This window comes from Aspergillus homomorphus (assembly GCF_003184865.1).
Source record: "Aspergillus homomorphus CBS 101889 unplaced genomic scaffold BO97scaffold_1, whole genome shotgun sequence".
Classification (NCBI taxonomy): domain Eukaryota; kingdom Fungi; phylum Ascomycota; class Eurotiomycetes; order Eurotiales; family Aspergillaceae; genus Aspergillus; species Aspergillus homomorphus.
The window spans coordinates 1,921,421-1,939,935 of NW_020291887.1; the positions used below are offsets into that span (position 1 = coordinate 1,921,421).

The following is an 18,515-nucleotide window of genomic DNA, read 5'->3' on the forward strand; positions in this document are numbered from 1 at the left end:
AATTAGGGTACCGGCGAGGGGAGGTCCAGAAGTTAGTATAAGGGGGTCGGCAACCACACGGGCATATATATACTCTGACCTTTCCAAATTCAAATATTCCCTAGTCTCATCAGTAATTTTGATTGACTTACACATGAATGGAGCCTTTTCTTTAAAGATCATTAGGGTCCTTCTCAAGGGCAAAGGTATTTTCATATGAAGTTAAGCATGCGGCATCTAACATATCCTCTTATATTAGGGTATCTTCGGTATTTTGTCTACGATTGGTATAATTTATGTATTTCGTTGTAGGCTTAAGAACTTGAATTCTAGGCTATTCTAATCCTCTTACGCTAATTCATGAACCCCTCGAAGCTGATAGCCCGGCTACATTAAGCTTTTGTAAGTCAGACTTTGACTTCGTCATCGACTTGTTGTCACCTTCCGCTTGCAATTCAGACTCAACACCTGGAAATGAGGATCCAGCCGTGTGTTCCCGCCAGAATTTCTCAGTCGGGATGGTTATTGGCATGACAGCATGAATATCGCATCGCAGTCATGATGTCAGCGTAGTCCTTTAACGGCTCCCGTTGCTCAAGTATTCATAGATGACAGCATATCTTGGTAATTAGTAGACCCTTCTAGTTGTACAGCCTAACATAAAAGGCAAACGATTCCCTTCTCAGCTTCGACAAAGCCTCCTCCTGTCTCAACCTCCGTCATCCAGACCTCTTTGATCCTCCACTCCAAAGCGCACAAACTGCCCACAGGCTGCTTGGAATATCCGGCACGATGAAGCTCATGGCAATTCTTTCCCTCTCTTTGCTTTCCTCGGCATCTATGATCACAATCAGACCATCGGAATATGCCCCAAATTGCGGCTCAGTGGCCGCATGGTGTGCCCATGGCAGTGATTCATATGAAGGCTTTCACAAATGTGTTCAAGATCGACTATCGCGTGATGGGTGCGGCTATAGTGGCTAGGTATGAGCGCCAATTCACACTGGAGGAAATGCTCCCTCTGAAAGACACCTTGCATGTAGCTAATGATTATTAGACTTGCCTGCCGATGCAGTTTCCTTACAACAATGAAACAGGGTTCATTTATTGGTGGGCCAGGTTTGTCGCGATGGTCGTAGTCTCTGCTGAAAGTTCGAGCATCATTGGGGAATTGGGAAATTGGAAAGTCTAGCAGAAATTAAGAGGATCTATTCTTAGAAAAACTCCAATGCCATTGCAGTGACTCTCAAGAAGTATTTGAGCGTTCAAAATCAAGTGCAAAAGCACGCAGGCTATTCCGATCTTCCGCGTAGAACCGCACGGGCTTGATATTCACAGCAAGTAAGTTGTATTGCTAAGTACACACGATTCTGGCTCCATTTAAGGTTGAAAGTAAGGTGCTCCAGAGTATCTTTTCCGAGTCAGGATTTAGGGACCCAGGGCCGCGGTGTGGAGTCCCCCGTTCATAAGCAGCTACAAGACCTCCGAGCCGATGCGGCAAGATTACCGGAGCGCCTGGAACAGGCTATGGCGAGAACTCAGAATCAAATGGGCCGACACTGAGTCTCAGACGGAGATGATCAAGTCGATAGTTCAAGGTACGCGGACAATGATCAGGATGCAGCAACAGCTTCTGCCAAGCTAAGTCCTGCCGCAAGACTGAGCCCTATGCTCTGGCGATGGTGATAGTGATGTGCTCGTCACAATCTAATCAGAGTAATGTGGAGCGAATACCGGTACGCCAACCAAACATTGAAGCATTAGAGATAAGGCGCTTAAAATTTCGCACACTTGTTTGCATGCTGATCATAGCACAAGCGGGCTGATAGGGGCTTTTTTAGCGCCAAAAGGACTACGAGATGCGGATTAAGACATTGTCCATTCGTGTCCCAAGAAAAACCAACAACTGCCGCTTATCCTGCTAACGCAGGACAGGATCAAGGAGCCGAGGTAGGCTGCTCTGGCCTATGACGGCTGGGACCGGCAGCTTTTGAATTCTCGGTTATGGCCACTTTCATGGAAGATGATCATTCCTTGTTCTTCTATGGTGTGCCACTAATACCCTTGTCGCCCCTGTCACCAGGATAACGAATAACCGGCTATCATCCTCAAAAAGCAGGCACCTATCAGGGGCTTTACTTTAGCGCCAGGATTTGAATCATTCTCTCGTAGCGAAGAAATGCCACCATCAATATAACAGATCCTTGTATGTGATGCGGGGTCGCTGTTGTCTAGGCGCTACGGTATGCATGGGCTTCTGAGCAAAGAATAGATGAGGGTGTATATATTAAGCTCCGACTACTAGGGAATATCTATCAGATACTCAGACGTGATCCACTTCAGTTCTAGTCAAAAGAGCGCAACGTTTCACCTGCAGTAAGAATTCCCAAAACAATTTTCGTGATAATATACTGCTAACGCGCTGAGTCAAAGTACACCGTCCGAACAATCCACCTCTATCAGTGAATATGACGGCAAATCCTGGCCAGGCAGGGTCCAGCAGAAATTCGAAGTGCAAACACTAGAATGATGCGCATAATAGATATACCTGCAAAGAAACCGGCTGCCGAAAGCAATGGAAAATCTGTCAGACAGGAGATCATGGTGACTCTGGAAAATATGCTATTTGCTCCAAGTGCCGCGACCATCCCGGTGGTGGCCAGCCATTCGTCCACAAAACGCTTTGTGTTCGCACCTCCCGTTGAATCGGATTCAGAGTCGTCCATGGGATCTCTGTCAGAGCTCTCAATATCTATCCACGAGTGCTGGTATACTGGTTTATCATTAGCCGGATAGCCTGTTGACCTTAACCAACCAAATATTTCACGGGTAGCAGCCTCAGATAGTAACTGAGATTTCATACTATCGTTGAGAGAGACTGAAGAATGTTCCTCACGTGCCGGCGTATGTAAATGAATTCTATCCGAGCCCATCGTACCGAAGCCCAGATTTCCTGGGTCTTCGATCTCTTTCCCATTTGAAAGAGTCCATACCCAGGTTCTATAGTTCAGCAGGTGACATCCGCAGTGAGCATGGCGCCGAATCGTCAGCTCGGTGTCACAGAGCCGAGTCTCTCCAAAGGGCTTCCAAGGCCAGCTAGGGACTCTGTTGTGGCCCTCTGATCCAGCCAAGAAGAGCAAACGACATTCATCTTCGCGGTAGATGGTCTCTCTATCGGTGGCCTGGGGTTGCGATGTCAGAAACGATTGTTCTGTCCCAGTCCAAGCACCAGCGTTGAGGTTTAATGCGGTAAGGCCAATTCGAATATCTCGCAAGGTTGACTTAACGATGCCCACCAGCGATGCACCGAGCCAAAGACTGCCCAATTTTGGGTCTCGCTGCCATAATCGTCATGATAACTGAAAAGTTCTCATCCTTGACCAGAGGATCTATTATCGCAAAGGCGGGATTGAGCCAAGCGCTGACAAGGTTGCACTCGATATCGGCATTGAAGAATGTGCCACAGAGAAGAGACCTCATTCCCCATACATTGGAGCTCAACGCCATATACTGAACTAGTATCTTCCCTTGTTCCTCTTTTGGAGCAGGAAATGGTTCCGGAGAACAAGAGGTAGGTGCGTTAGTAGAGAGCCGCTGGAATGGCCTTGTCTTGGGAAGAGATGCTGAACTTTCGCTAAGGAGCGGCATATAGAGTACTCCGGCCAGAGCAGCTAAACACTGGCCATAGAGGCGATGGTAGGAACAGAATCGGGTCAAATATTCGAGGGCAACTTTTGATGACGGGGGTTCCGCGCTTGCCATTGAAATGTTCTCGGCCATCGATGAACCAACCTGCTGAGAGGCTGAGACGGCCCAGGGAGAGTGGTATACGCTTTCCTTGTATTTTGTCGTTGTCGCCCCACCCCTTCCAGAGGAGAATATGGCATTCCACCACTCAGCTTCAGATTCCTCGACACCGGGGCCCAGATCAATTGGAACATCGCAGAGTTCGGTTCGTGAAGCATTCTCAAGATTGCCAACAGTGATATACTTGTAATCACGGCGCTGGTTCGTCGAAGCCTCCAATAATTCCGCCCATCGAGCAGACAGAATATATGCCCACGCAACGAATAACACAGCGAGATAATTTCCTTCGTCATATCCAGAGAGGCCCTGGGTACCCGGCCATTCCGTCAATGGAGCGCTGTCAGATATTTGTGTTTCATACCCACCAGCTGGGAACCTCCGGAAGACTTTTGGTGGGGACGTCCCCTTAGTAGTGCAGGACTAGATCGATTAGAACTGTTATGGCGCCCTTAGCGCTTCGATAGTTTGGAATGGAATGCGCCATTCTGCTGGGCCAGGCGAAATTCCTGCCAGAGACAGTTTCAGCTCTTAGGGCATGTTTAGCAATTACACGCGATGTCACGTCCCACAGATGAAGACCCTGATTGACAGCCATCCCGGCCCACAGAGCTACTCTGGGAAAATCGGAATCGAATGCACTGTCCAACCTCTATAAAATAAATCGTGCCACTGACACATCCAATCCCAATCGCTGACATGTTTAATTAAAAGGTCTTCGCGCGGCTTCCAAATATCCTAATGTAGCCTTCCCTCTAACCATTGTGTCAATTTCATAGCAAACAGGCACGTACTATTTGCATCTCCAGCTCGCGCATCGACCTTAAAGGTCCACATTCCAGTCCTCAAAAACATTGTAAGAAATTGGAAATCGAGTAAAATCTCACTGTCGTCGCTACTGGGCATGTAGTCAACCTGAACCCCATGGGTATCACGAATAGTAAGGTGGGCTAGCTTATTAAAGGGTGTAGTCCTTAATGGCCCTGTAGTAGACGTTTCGTTGTCGTAACTACCATCCGGGTAGACAACAGAGGCGCTTACTTTCACGGTTGCATTAATAAGACCCTCGTCGGGAAGCGCCAGCTCCTTCTTCTTAGACTCCGGTAAATAACCGCTTAGATAGACGAAGAAGACACGGTCGCTTTATCCGGCTGTTAATATCGAAAGATTATGAAAAAAAAGTAAAAAATAAAAAATAAAAAACAAAAAATAAAAACAAAAAAAGTGGGGGGAGGGGGGGGGAAAGAATCTCACGCGATAATAGGAGTCGGTGCAATCTCAAGGGACTCGATCTTGAATATCTGGTCATTTTTAGGCACGGTGTCGGTGTCGTAGGTGGCATCGTTGTGGCCGGGGACTCGGTTGTCTAGTTGGGCCAATGTATACTGCGTGGGGTCGGTCTTGGCAAGAGTAACGAGTGCAGCGGTGCAAGTACAAAGAGACAAGATTTGTGGGAGAATTGATTTCATCGTGTCGTGGCGTTGAGACAGCTTAGGATGAAAGAGCAACGAGGGACGAGAGGAGGGATGGCTGGCTTTATGTCACTTGACTCTCTCGATACCTACCTCGCTAACTAGGTACTACAGTAGTACGAGTTTGGAAATTGCCTCTCGATACCTAGTAGGTACCACGGTATTTGACTACGCAGGCCCGGCGGAGAGAGTCAGGTAGTCCCAGAGTAAAGCTAGCGTGTTGCGGAGCGTACAATTGATTGCCTGAAGGGCCGCCAGGTACGAGACCGAGACCGAGACCGAGGCCCGTACCTTAACACAATCAGACCCACCCAGAGCGGGGAAAGAGCTTATTTCATGGAGATCGCGGCTGAACTCAGCACGGCTATCAACGCCAGACATTTCGGACATAGGCATCATAGATATTGCTTCTCATTGTCAGAATCCAAACCACAGACTTGGCAACAAGGATTGAACCCGCCATGGCCTCGAATTTAGATCCGTACCCATACCACCCCACTACCTCAACTTCCACAAGAGGTGACAGAACCCAGCTCGAGCTTATCATCACAATGCTGCGAAGAGAACAAGAGCCAATCATGCGATTCTGGCAAGAAATACGACTGGAGGATCTTTTTAGTGGAGATAGCATTGGCCCTGGACCGTTAAGTCTAGAGTGCAAACCGGGCAAAGTTACACGGCTACACTACTTCATCAATATCTACCTCAAAACGATACAGTTTTTTGAAGAGTATCCACAGTTTGATACCGTTAGGGAGAAAGAGACACTAGGGGTGACCTCAACAACCATGGTACGAGGGGCCGAAAGGGAGACTTTGCCGCGAAGCACGGGTTTCCGCCATCAGACATCCTGGTGGCGCTGAGCAGAGGAGTACGAGCCATCGAGAGTCATCTCGAGAAGCCGGGAGTTGTACCATTACTTTTCAGTGTGGTCCAAATGTTAGACCGACTATCTCTGCATGATATAAAAGAGCTTGCGGTTCCCTCCGGATGCACTGCCCTGACTTGATGTCAACCGGTTACTCAATACACAAAGAATTGGATTCTGTACTTGGAATCCTACAGCAAATGGGCACTGATTGACACATGTCAGAACTCAAACGACGGCCTTTCTCTCAGCAAGTAGCAAGTAGCCAGCAAGTAGCGCAAGCTGATGTTCTCTGAGGGTCGGGGGCAGTTTTTGAAGGAATGGAACTACATAACGATCGGGCTGGATGTCAAAGCGTGTGAAACTCTCGTCGCCACCTGCATAGCCCATACAGACAAAGGTGCATGCCTTCGGCTGGAATCGGACGATTGTGCCTGCTTGCACGATCAGGACCTGGCTCGGTGCAAGACCACAGGTGGCCACTCTAGTGCAGTAGTGATCGGATGGGATCCCTGGAACAGGCTGCCGACATGCTCGTCACTCCACTCGTGGGATCCTGGGACAATCTGCATGAAACAGCCGTCGTCGCCATTGAAGAAGGTGTCTAGTGGGAAGAGCAATCTAAGTCGACTTTTTTTATCACCGAGTGATCCGAGCACATAGGCTTGAGTCGTATCACTACTACCACTGTACCGCACGGCTCGAGGCTCTAAGAAGTTATGATACTCTCGCAGGCCTTGATAGAATAGCAGGGACTGTGCCTTATCAGCATAGAGCTCGTAAGGGACAAGCGTGATATACCGGCTCGATGCGGTGGAAGCTGATGACCAGTCCTTCGATGATTGTGCAGAGGATGCTGCTACTGCTGCTAACCGAAAAGACCAATAATCCACTCATGTACCTACGTCGGAGCATCATACTCAAATCATGGGGATATCATTACTCATGAATATATAAACCTAAGATAGTAGCGTAGTCAATCCCTGCTCATTCATTAATCTTGCAAATCGAGGGAGCCAAGACGTAGGCCTGTACCAGGAGACCTCATTCGTCCGCCTCCTCCTCGACAAAACCAAGTCTTCCTAATATATCCAGGAATTTATGAGCCGCATCTGTCAACGCAAGCAAAGGAGATTGCTCGAGTTGGGCAGCCACCGCAGGTTGCATCTCGACTTCTTGCGGTTGGTGACCGCCTCGGCGGGTGAAGTAGTATTTTCCCTGGTGACAGGACCAGTTCTCGTGGATGTAGGACTGCAGTTCGCGGGTAGCGCTGCGGCGGAGGTCGGAGAAGAAGGTTGGGGTTGTAGACGCCGCTATGTCCGAAGTAAAGGCTGCGGCGGAACAAGTAAAATCGCCAGATGAGGTGGCTGCGGAAAGATGAAGTTCGTCCTCTCCACAAAGTTGGGAAAGAGTAAAAAGAGCGAGTTGACGGAAGGCACGAATCTGGAGAATGACCTTGTCAACAGCTGCTTGGCTGTTTATGGTTCCGCGATCGAAGTAGTCAATGATGGGCAAGGCGGATGTGATCATGTCGAAGAACGAGGCGGCGGTGATTGCTGTAGCCGGGTTGTTGAGCAAATTCACATTATTAACAAGAGCAAGCTGCAATGAATGATACGATGGCTCAAAAACGGAGGCAAAGATATTCATAATTGATCCAGTGCACGCAGAGTCTGTAGAGTCCAGGTTAAAGAGAAGGCTTTTGAAGACGAGGCTAATGTTCAGGATAACCGGGCGACTTAGAATCCAAGCTGCCCGGCTACTGAAGGCTATTTCGAGATAAGCTGGAAATACAGCCTGCAACAATGTCGATCTCAGGGTGGGCTTGACCGGGTTGCCTCTTTCATAGGTCTCTGCCATTGCTGAATGGAGTTGATTGACGAGGTAATCCTGTTGACCATCGATGGCAGCTCTCTCCGAGACACTCTGCACAAACACAACGAGGGTCTTCGCAACCTTCTCGGACGAAATCTTTGGCTCGTAGCTCTTCAATCTTGCGACAATATACGTCGGGTCAGCAGACGGCAGGGGGAAAGAAGCGGGATCGGTGAAAAATGGATCAATAGGGCATATATCTCTGCTGTGTTGTTGAAGGAACCCAACCACCCGATGGACGAGATCAACATAGGTGCCCTGCACGCTCTTTGTGCCATTCCCTAGCTCTTGGTAATTGGCTTTCATCGAGGACATCATTTTTTGTATCATCTCCCCGTATTCCTGCTTCGTGCTCGAGTATTCGCGTGCGCCAGCATCATCAAGGTTTTGCAGGTGCGAGCGCATGTTTGACAAGAGACTGGATATGAGTGACAAGCGACGCTGAGTGATATCTTCCAAGGTGAGCGAATACCGTCCCTGCTTGCAGTCCAGAGCGAAAGGTAAGTTGCGCAACACAAGGTCGTCTCCCGCCTGGTTCAACAAGGCTTCCGTCAAGCGGTGCTGGAACTTCAATAGGGCTACCCTCTCGACTAAGCTGGCCATCCACATGCCGAGTATATTAACCCTACATTCAACAACAAACCGGGCGTCTTTCTCGATGCAGCTTGCCAGGAAGAAGGGCGTAAACTTTCTTGTTTGCATGGTTGATCGAAGTGCTGACCATGAGTCGCCACTGTAAGGACTAAGATAGCTGTCCCAATGGCGCAGTCCGTGCTTGGCAAGCGTTTGTGCGATAGAGGTCCAGCATTCCACGGCGCCAAGAAGTATGGCATCCTCAGGACAATAGTCTTCACCGAAGCAGTTGGATACAAGCCTGGACACGGCCGGGTGAAACACTTGCTCCACGTACTCGATTTCAGGTTTCGATATTGTTGTAATCTGATCGTATACGGCTTCGATATCGGTCCAGTCCCCATACTCTTGACTATCGTCGTCCACTGCAACAGGAGCACTTGCTACCTCTGATGCTTGCGCTTGAGACACGTTGCATTTGTCAAGATAAGCAAGGATCACTAGGAGGGTTTCAGTAACAATTGTATTAACGCGAGCTAGCTGCGGGTTAAAGAGCCCTAGCAGCGCTTTCACTGGCATCTTGGACACTAGCTTTTGAGCATGCTGTACTGTCGGCGCTGCCCTGACGGCACCTTGTAGGCTGCTCAGAGCGATCTTCAGCAAGGACTCGATCTGTCGCTGGTTTTGGGCTATTGTTTTCTCTACCAAATTGTTCGAGAAGTGGTTGCCAGCCGTATTTTGCGCCTCAATTTCTTGACGGGCCATCGCATGCTGCTTGAGTAGCTCGGTCACGAAATAACAGTGCCAGTCAGCAAATGGCTCGAGCCCCGACACCTCTTCATCGGTCGAAAGCTTGAAGCGGACTAGTCGATCCCAGGAACGAAGACTTATATTGCAAGTCTCCCTATGAGAGCTGGCAGGCTGAACAAGATCCCGAATGGTTTCCAGCCGGGGCCGACAGCCGTCAGGAACGGCATAATATAGCGTGCAGAGGAGGTCGTGATGATTTCTCAGCGCGTCTAAATCTGTTTGTTGAACTGGTTTCTCCTTCGGATACATCCGGCCATGGTTTGGCAACAAGCGCCAAGCAAAGTTCCGTATCTTTCTCTTGTCATAAGACTTGGACAAGGACCTCAGTCCACTTGCAATGATCTTCAGCAATATATGGAAGCATGGTTCTCCAGGCTGCACGTCCAGTGAAGGGTTGCGATCGAGTTCATCAAGGAAAGCTGGCGACCTATAACTCTCCTCATGTCTCAAATTGTACAAAGTATTCTTGGCGAAGAAATCGTACAGCGTATCCAAGACTGGTTTGCAGTCTCTCCAGCCCCAGCCATTAATGAGATGGAAACATCTATGGAACAAGGCTCGGCAATAATTGTAGTAAGAGACGGGTTGCACCGCAGAAGTAGCCTCGTAGCTCTCTAGCGCAGGACATAACAGCATCTTGATCACGGGCCAATTGTCGTTCTGCTGACGGAATCGAGAACCAATTTGGGCAATCCCACGTACATCGAACTCATTCAAAGGCAAGGTCGTGAAGACGCGGTGCCACGCAGCTTCCAGTTCAGTCACATTTTTTGAGTTGCTCACGTCTCCCTCATCAGTCATTGTGTAGGACTGCGCTAAAAGGTCCTCAAAATATCCTTTCAAGATGTCCGTGTTACGCAAAACATGTCGAACAATTACATAGGCTTCAGCGGGAAAATTTCCGCAGCGAATGCCCGCTTCGCGCCGCTCAGTAGATTCGAGGTCGCCAAGGAGTCTGCGAATACTGGATTGGCCCAACTCGCTTGCGATCATGGAGACAGCCTGCTTGGATGCCAGCTTCATTGAAGTCAGCGTTTCATGGGCAAGGCTCCCTTCGACAAGATCATGTCCAGCTATCTGAAATATCACATTCGCAAAGACAGTATTGTAAGTAGAAATGGTCAGGAGGTACTCCATATCCGACTCAGTTGTCGGAACTAGCGTGGCCAGAGTATCATTGACCTTGCAAACAAGGCTTTGCGCTCGCTTCACAAACCCTGTTCTATCAACAGGGTCAATGAAAGACAAGTTCTCCGTAATGTACTTCACCAAAGATCTGTAAATGATGCAGCCCTGCTTTGCGCTACTTACAGTGAAAGAACCCGCTAATTCAGCGACGAGTCTATCCAGTTCTTCGACAATTTTGTCGAAGGCAATTCCGAGGCCGGAGGATACGGCATCATTCCAAGCATTCCATCGATAACGTTCATCTTCGATATACAATGTGAAGAATCCAGCCTCGATGTCAAGGTTTCTAGCCAGAACATTGAGCGAGCGACGGAATTCTCCACTTCCAATGAAAGTTGACTCGTGGAAGAAAGTCCCTGCAATCAATGGAGTGATGTTGAACTCAATGGTATACGTTCGTTGCAGACCTTCAAGTGCCCCAACGGGACAGCTTGTGGGCTGTAAATCCTCCGCTCGCCAGTGTAAGTCCGAAACTACAGTATCATGAAGCTGCGACTGCGATTCTTGTTCATGAAACGCATTGATGTCCAGGCGCCTTGGCGGACGTTTCCTTGCTTCGCGACGTTGTGACTGGACTTGTAATGGAAGCGTTCTGGCGCCCGCTTTATCAGGCATGTTGGCACTGGCGCGCTCATTTGACTTGTCTCTAGGCACAGGGGTCGAGCTGCGGCTTGAAATGAATCTATCCATAAGCAAATTCCCACGTCTCGCTTGAAGAAGGTGTTGGCCGCGGTAGTCTCGGTTCAAGAGCGATAATGTTCGTTGAAAAGACACGGATGACACTGGCCGTCCGGCGAGGTTCTCTTTCTCAACTAAGGCAGGCCTGAAACCGTTTCTCGTAAAGGATGTTACTGCGAAATTCCTTTGAATAATCCATTTGTTATTTGACCGCTTAGGTAGGCTTTTGTTCTTGGCCACGGTGTCACTCTTCAGCATCTGAGGCAGGGTAGTCGAATCCATATTAGATCGATGCTCATCAACACCGGCTTCATTTCCTCGAGGCAAATATGCTGGCAATAGAGAAGATGTGGTGATTCCGCTAGGCTGTGGCCTCGCTCGAGAGCTAAACAGACTTTGTGTCTTTCTGGAAACTCGTGACTGGGCCTGCGACTTGGAAGGTGGTTTAGTCTGAATATTAGGCAGTCGAGTTTGTCGAAGATTCCCAGCTCGCCATTCGCGCAGCGAAACATTTGCTTCTTCAGTATCTGCCCGTGAATTTAACTTGAAGACCTTCCGAGAGGGGCTTCGCCTTCCCTTATCCTGGCGAGAACGTGCCTTTCGTGCTGCAACCCTAAGAAACTGCGGCTGTTCGCTTCGAGGGCGAGACACAACATCTGGGGCATCTAAAACGCCGATTTTAGGCAAGTCTGGGGCCTTTTGCTTCTCTCGCTTCTGCGCCCGATATCTGGGATCCGTCAGTCTTGCTTGTCTTTGGAGGCGAGACCGTTTGCCCACGAGCTTAGAAGGAACTCCATCTATCGCAACGCCTGTGTGCTTTTTCACATGCTTTCGGGCTTTGATACTTGACGTGGAACGGGGGACTGGTGGAAACATGTTATCGATTCGGTTATCTTCTGGGATGTCATCATCCAAGTCTTCATCCAAGAATGGGTTCTCCAGTCCTAGTCTAGCCATCAATTGACGCGAGGCGGTTTCGTCGTCAGCTTCTCTATCCTCCGGGTCTTCTTCACTATCAGAGTCGGCAAGCTGTCGCAGAGCATTTATGGAGCTTGGCGGTCTAGCATCCCCGCGATTCTTCATTATTTTCCTGGCAACGCCTCTCGAATCGTCCGCTCTCGACGTTAGCCTTTCATGAGCTCTTTGCGCTGAGCTAAGCTGTACCTCCTTCTGCTTCTGCTGATCTAACCGCAGCCACGATGCCGGGAGGACTCCCTTGATGCGTCGTTGGTATCGCCGCCTTATTGCAGCGTCATCCTCGTCGTTTTTTTCGTTGTCTGTTTCCTCTTGTTCTGCTTCGCTAACTACCGCGTGCCTTTCCTCTGTCAGAGGGCTAGGGGCCGCCGGGGATTGCCCATCGTCCAGACCGTCTTCAGTACCAGGTGCGGGCCAGTCCATAGCATGACGATCGGTAGTCTCAGCACGTGGCCCGGTACTAGGTGTATTCAAAGCAGGTGTAAAGCCCCTAGGAAAACGGAAGGTCTTTGAAGGTTCTGCTTCAGAGGATAGATCATCATCCTCAGAGCGTGGTGGGCTGGGAATATCAAAAACAGGCACATCTGCCTGGCGTGCGGGGAATGAACCGTTATCAATGACGACCTGTAAGCGGGCCTTGGTTTGAGGAGTTTGATGGTCATTCGGCGTTTTGGACAACTTCCGCCTCTTTATATGAGGGCCCACGAGGCGGTTAGTGGATTGAGCTGGTAGGGCCTGATGATGATGGCGCTCGGGAGACAATTCGACGGATCTTTTCTCGACAGGACGTCGAGGTTCGAGCGGAGAAGATGGCAAATACTCAAATTCAGCTCCCAGGCTATCCGACATTGGTTCTGCTTGATCGACATAATCCTGGTTCTGGCTTTCTTCGGCAGCAAGACGGTTGATTTCCTGCTGAGCCACGCGCACTGGTTTGACTCCTCGCGCACGCATAAGATTTCGATACTTCGCATCCTCCAGCATATAAGGATGCAATTGAATGGCTTTGCGCTCTCGAAGTGATCTTCGCGCCGGTTGGGAGAGCTCATCTAGTAGGTGTTCAGGAATATCCAGCGGCGGGAGGTCCTCTAGTGTATCTCGCTCCGCTAAGCCCTGCTCAATTATGTCTTGCTCTGTCACATTTTGCGTTGTTAAGTTATGCTCCGCCATTTTCCGCTCAACTGTATCCTGCTCGATCAAATTCTCCTCCGGCATATCCAGCTCCATCAAATCTTCTAGCGCCGTCCGGATGTTGGACGTCTCCTCTCCTTGCCGTGTCTGACCGTCAAGATCCCCAGCAATATCATCCGCGTGATCGTGCTCATCGTCATCCTCCAGACGCAAAGAATCAAGCGAAGACAGAGGCGACGACGGTGTTGAAATATCATAGTCCATTTCCGGCTGTTGCGGTTCACTAACACGCTTGACTCGAGTATACACCCGGGCTGGCTTTCGGGAACGCATGTGTTCAAACTGCAATTCATCCTCAGAGCTGGAAATATCCCGATATCCCGCTTTCTCCGGTGCCCGTGGCGTCGACGAGGCGCTGCCATGCGCATCTTTCAAGGCCTTATCCCCCTCAGCCAATTTCCCGCGGGCGCGAGGGGTATTCTCCTCATTCTCATCTGCCGCCTGGTGCGGCAGTGCTTCCTCGTACGAACGATCGGCGGGCGGCGAGGGTTCGTCCCCAAGGTGATCGAGCGGGGGGCCATCTTCATCGATCGAACCAAGAGTCGGCGAATGGCCTCGAGTGCTGCCGGTCGGTTCCTGCAGAGGGTCTGTACCTCTGTTTTGAGATCCGTCAAGTCGTGTGTTGGCTACGACACCAGCCGAGGTCGCAGCAGCAACCGCGGATCCTCCGACACTATGCTCGTCATCTTTGCGGGAATTGAGCGTCTCCTGGCTTTCGAACCCGTCCTCCGAGTCTGAGTCCGGTACAAAGCCTCGCTCCCGCCATGATTCCATTAGTATTCCTGGCACGGATGGCCCATCTCCCTAGCTCTCCATCCCGCGGTGGCGACAGAACTCGGATGGTTGGATGGCAGACTGGGTTCGCGTGTGTAAGAAGGACAGGGCTGGCGGACGGACGATGACGGCGGGTTTTTCGCGACCGAGGATGACTCAGGGTTCGGTAGATTGTGAGGCAAATTATATAGACGTTGAGGAGGATGCGACGATGCAAGCTTCCACGGGCTTCTAGACCGGGAGTCAATGAAAGGGTGGCGGGTTGTTCTTCGCAGGGACGAGCTGGGCTGGACTGCACTGGGTTGACGCGTCGAGATTGTGGGGAGACGCGCCTCAATTAGGCGATGCGGCCTCATTTTCGGGGCAGTCATTTCCCGCCGTTCCGCCTATACTTCGGCTACTTCGGAAACTCCTTGTCACTGCTGCTTCAGTTTGACCTCACTTGACAGAGTTGGTTTTGCATAACCCAGAGGTTTTCATGTGCTGAGCTGCAAATTATTATCACTTTCTTGACAGATCTATTCCTATTATCCTCGACATGATGCCTGGCAAATCATACAGTTATGCGCAATGCGACGGGCGGTTCAGCCGAGTACTAGGCTGCAGGACGCTTACTGAATAGTATATATCAAGAGCAGCCACAGGCAAAGAGACGCATGAGATCTGCCCTTGACGCAACCCCTTTGTTAAACTCGGAAAAGAGATAAATCAATGTCTTGGGTCACTTCGCGAATTGCACCAACGAGATCGTCCCTTGTGTCTGGTTTCGTTCAGCGCTCCCCGAACATAACATATACCACACTGCACACTGAGAACATCATGATAAGATTTGTCAGAAAATCGCGCAGCTACCACTGAAGATCCTTATGAGGTTCTGAACAAGACTTCTGATCTCTGGACCAATCGTACAGCCCCCCTTTGGAGATAAAGCTCTTCTCATCCCAATAAACGCACTCGAGCGCCTTTTGGACAACTTCCAAAATTGACGAAGAGGGTGCACGGCCATCTCAATCCAAAAAAACTCGGGTATTCATCCAAAATCAGATATGACTTGGCCATTAGAGCATTCGACTCGGGCACAATCGACGCCTGACGGCGATGAACGTCACAAAATTGCGCAAACTCCTCGTCTCGGATCAGGAATTTGCGTGCATCGCGGAGACGTTGCTCCGATTCGTTCTCTCCATCAACGAGCAGAACCTGAAACCACTTCCAGCGGAACGGCTGCAGCTCTGCCACTTGCTGGTTCATGTCTTCCTGGAAGTTGAGGCGGCACACCACGGTGTTGATCTTGAACTTGATCCCGTACTCCCGGCAGAGATCCCGGATCTCGTAGAGCTTGGTGACCTGGTTGCCGGAGCCGCGGCCGATGGCGATATCGATCGACTCGTTGAATGAGTCGCATGAGACGGCCAGGATGTCGATGTTGCGTCCGTGTCGGGCGAGAAAGCGCCTCGTAACTTTGCTGCCGTTGGTGACGATCGAGACAGATTCAAGACTGAGTACCTCCTTGCAGTAGTCGACCATCTGGCCCAGTTGGACCGGGTACAGAAATGGTTCTCCGCCGGCGAAGTTTATCTTCCGCATCCCTGCGGCTTGGAGGAGGGCAAGTCTCCGTTTAATATTCGTCATGAGCTCGATGTGCGAAGAAGACTCCGTGTGGAAGCAGAAGCCGCAGGCTTTATTGCACCGTCGGGTGAAGTGATATTTCACCGAAATTGGACACTTCGAGGGCTTCGAAGGCTTGCAGTTTGGCCATCGGCTCCGGGAAGCCAGATACAGGGCAGTTCCAACAATCCATGATAGGAGAAATGCCAGATAATGCATCCTTCACATGCGGCGAAATGATTAAATGATGAGGGAAAGTAATCCCTTTCAGGAGTTCTAAGATCAAAAAAGAAGTCCGAAACGCAGTAAATGATTCACATAAGTAATCAATGACACGATCTACAGTGATGCGGAAAATTCACCTTGTTTCACTGTTCCGGAATGCGTAGGTTCTCGGCCTCTTATAGCACCACACAGTCGACTCTCTCATATTGAAAAAGCCATCGAATGGGGCTCCCTGGCCATCTTAGCACCCTGTATCTCATTTGATGTCATTTGTTACGTCGAGAAAGAAGAACGAAACTCATATCTCAGTACGCCTTGATCCATTGATATCACGATGGGCTTCAAGCAAGAACCGCCAAACACCTACCTTGTTGGCGCGCATTGTACCGGTAAAATGACCCTTGTGAAAGGCCTCCGAGCACATTTATCGACCAGTCTAGTCTCCCAGATCTATGGACACAAGACAGAATGCCCCGGCGATCATACACGAGCTTGTTCGCGGTATAATGCGCACGGACGGCTGTTCTGCAACTGATGTCTGAGATCTCACCGCGGGGTTGGAACTTCAGAGACGCACGATCATGGCTCAGCATGCAGCTGAGAAAGGGCTGGAAGGCAAATGGTTTATCTCAGATAGATCTGGACTCGACCCCATCGTGTAGGCTGAAGTCTTTCTGGGGCGAGCGGCGGCAGAAAAGCTCGCAGGCCTCAAAGAATGGCACGCCCTTTGAGAGAACATGAAGAAAGCGGTTGTTATTCTTCTTCAGCCCTGGAATGAGACTTGGCTATCGAGCGATCCAGTCCGTGTTCAGTGCAACGATATCGAGGTATATCGCGAAGGCTTTTCGAGCTGCTCTGGAGGGACATGGAATCTCTTGTGTAACGATCCCGGGAGAGGTCGAAGACTTAGAGCAAAGGGTACAAATTTGTCGAAGAACTGCTCAGATCGTTTGCCAAGATGCTGAAGATGATTCTGAGTTCGCGATCTCCAACTTGGAAGCCGTGAAGCCAAAGAGCCGATGAGCCGAGCAGACTATCTATCCCTTGATGTTTCTCGCTTGACTTTTGCAAGCTAGTGGTGAGACTTCCAAGATTGCATTGTATTTCTCATCATCGTCAGTATATAGCTTACACTCATCAAATCTAAGCTCTCATACACAATTCAGGCTCGCCACGAAGTGATTGAAATAGGAAGCACATGAAATCTCTTGAGAGTCAAGGGTGCATAATATGCTAAAGGAAATGGTGGGACAGGCACATTCGCAACGCTCTACTGGACACACAATCGTGATAGCGGAAAGAAGACAAATATACACACATTCAAACCGAAATGTCTCAAGGCAACCAATACCAAAACCTCTTCCCAAGCCCCCAATCTACCTCCCAAGCCCCTTCTCAAAGTAAGCCGTCAACTTCCCCTTAGGCACACCGGCACAGAACGCCCACCAATACCGTTTCATAAACGCGGTAATTCTCTCATCCATCTCCGCCATCTTCTCCGCTCTGCACCGCTCAACCTCACCCTCCGAGCGACCACCGCCATTGGCTGCAGTCCAAAGTTCTCTGCTGCGTTGGCTCTCGTTCCCGTAAGCTCGGCCAAGTAGGCTGAGATGGCCGCCGGCGTGGACAGCTCCTCGAACTTCGAGTTGAAGTAGTCTCCACCGCGCCGGATCTTGGCTTGCCAGTTGTTGTCGCGTCGGCGAACCCAGACGCCTTTCGAGGAGAGGAAGTGGGCGGAGTCGTAGTAGGTGTCGTGGATGGTTTGCTTGCCGCGGTACTGGAGGCTGGTGAAGAACGGGTGGCCGCTGTCAATGAGGAGGCTCTTCACAGCTAGGCGACGGAATTTGCGTTCGACTTCTAGGAGAAACATTTCTGGGGGCTCTGACTTAGGAAGTGGAGGTGGTTGTTTGTTGTGTTGAGATACTGGGCCGAGATGCTTTTGCCTTCTTTATGGGATGCGCGGATCGAGGTGATCTTGAAGGAGCAAAGGGGTTGATATAAGGCTCTTCTTCGTCAACGTGGCAGGGATTCAAAACAGCTTTTAGTCACAAAGGTTAATCTGTTCATCACTAGGAGGAAGGTAAAAGTTCTGTTCTGGGCGAATGAAATCGCATGAAGAGCGTACAAACAAACGTGGGGTGGTCTCGGACATCTGTATCATCTAACACCCAGGCTTAGACCACATTCACTACCTCCCCAACATCCCATCGGTTGAGAAGTAAGATTGTTGGTGGAGTGTACATCTACGTAGTTTTACATAAGAAGTTGTTGGAGGGTTTGTTGAGATGCTTCGGTTCATAGATTGAGACTAAGTGCTGTCTGAAAGCTACATAGCTCGATTCTACATGTCTTTCTCAACTCTCTTGGTGGACAGTTGGAGACCACCGGTGTCTGCATGTTATGTTGCGATGCGGTGATAAGTGCGAACCGAGTTACTGCAGAGACCTGTGCTTCCTCTTAGACGATCAGAAAGTTCATGTTTGATATAACCCTTC

General features: G+C 49.9%; 4 protein-coding genes across 4 annotated transcripts; all 4 read right to left on the reverse strand.

The window, feature by feature from the left end:
* Positions 1-2,438: 2,438 nt before the first annotated feature.
* Positions 2,439-6,045, reverse strand: BO97DRAFT_430721 (uncharacterized protein; the record flags this gene model as incomplete). Its single annotated transcript, XM_025697458.1, has 7 exons — positions 2,439-2,500; positions 2,675-2,857; positions 2,918-3,317; positions 3,361-3,494; positions 3,609-4,154; positions 5,785-5,809; positions 6,004-6,045. 7 exons carry the CDS (start codon positions 6,043-6,045, stop codon positions 2,439-2,441), a joined length of 1,392 nt encoding a protein of 463 aa, XP_025556943.1.
* Positions 6,046-7,132: 1,087 nt separating this feature from the next.
* Positions 7,133-14,472, reverse strand: BO97DRAFT_467249 (uncharacterized protein). The gene is made up of 7 exons (XM_025699639.1): positions 13,405-14,472; positions 12,684-13,308; positions 12,437-12,617; positions 12,122-12,400; positions 11,897-12,091; positions 7,467-11,860; positions 7,133-7,436 (listed from the first exon to the last, which is right to left on the reverse strand). The coding sequence occupies exons 1-7, from the start codon at positions 14,185-14,187 to the stop codon at positions 7,168-7,170; spliced, it is 6,726 nt and encodes a 2,241-aa protein (XP_025556944.1). The 5' UTR covers positions 14,188-14,472; the 3' UTR covers positions 7,133-7,167.
* Positions 14,473-14,669: 197 nt separating this feature from the next.
* BO97DRAFT_467250 (radical SAM enzyme) lies at positions 14,670-16,402 on the reverse strand (the record flags this gene model as incomplete). The annotated part of the gene is made up of 3 exons (XM_025699640.1): positions 14,670-15,193; positions 15,282-15,912; positions 16,388-16,402. 3 exons carry the CDS (start codon positions 16,400-16,402, stop codon positions 15,036-15,038), a joined length of 804 nt encoding a protein of 267 aa, XP_025556945.1. The 3' UTR covers positions 14,670-15,035.
* A 1,074-nt stretch (positions 16,403-17,476) lies between these two features.
* BO97DRAFT_448329 (uncharacterized protein) lies at positions 17,477-17,940 on the reverse strand (the record flags this gene model as incomplete). The annotated part of the gene is made up of 1 exon (XM_025698828.1): positions 17,477-17,940. Exon 1 carries the CDS (start codon positions 17,888-17,890, stop codon positions 17,477-17,479), a length of 414 nt encoding a protein of 137 aa, XP_025556946.1. The 5' UTR covers positions 17,891-17,940.
* Positions 17,941-18,515: the final 575 nt, after the last annotated feature.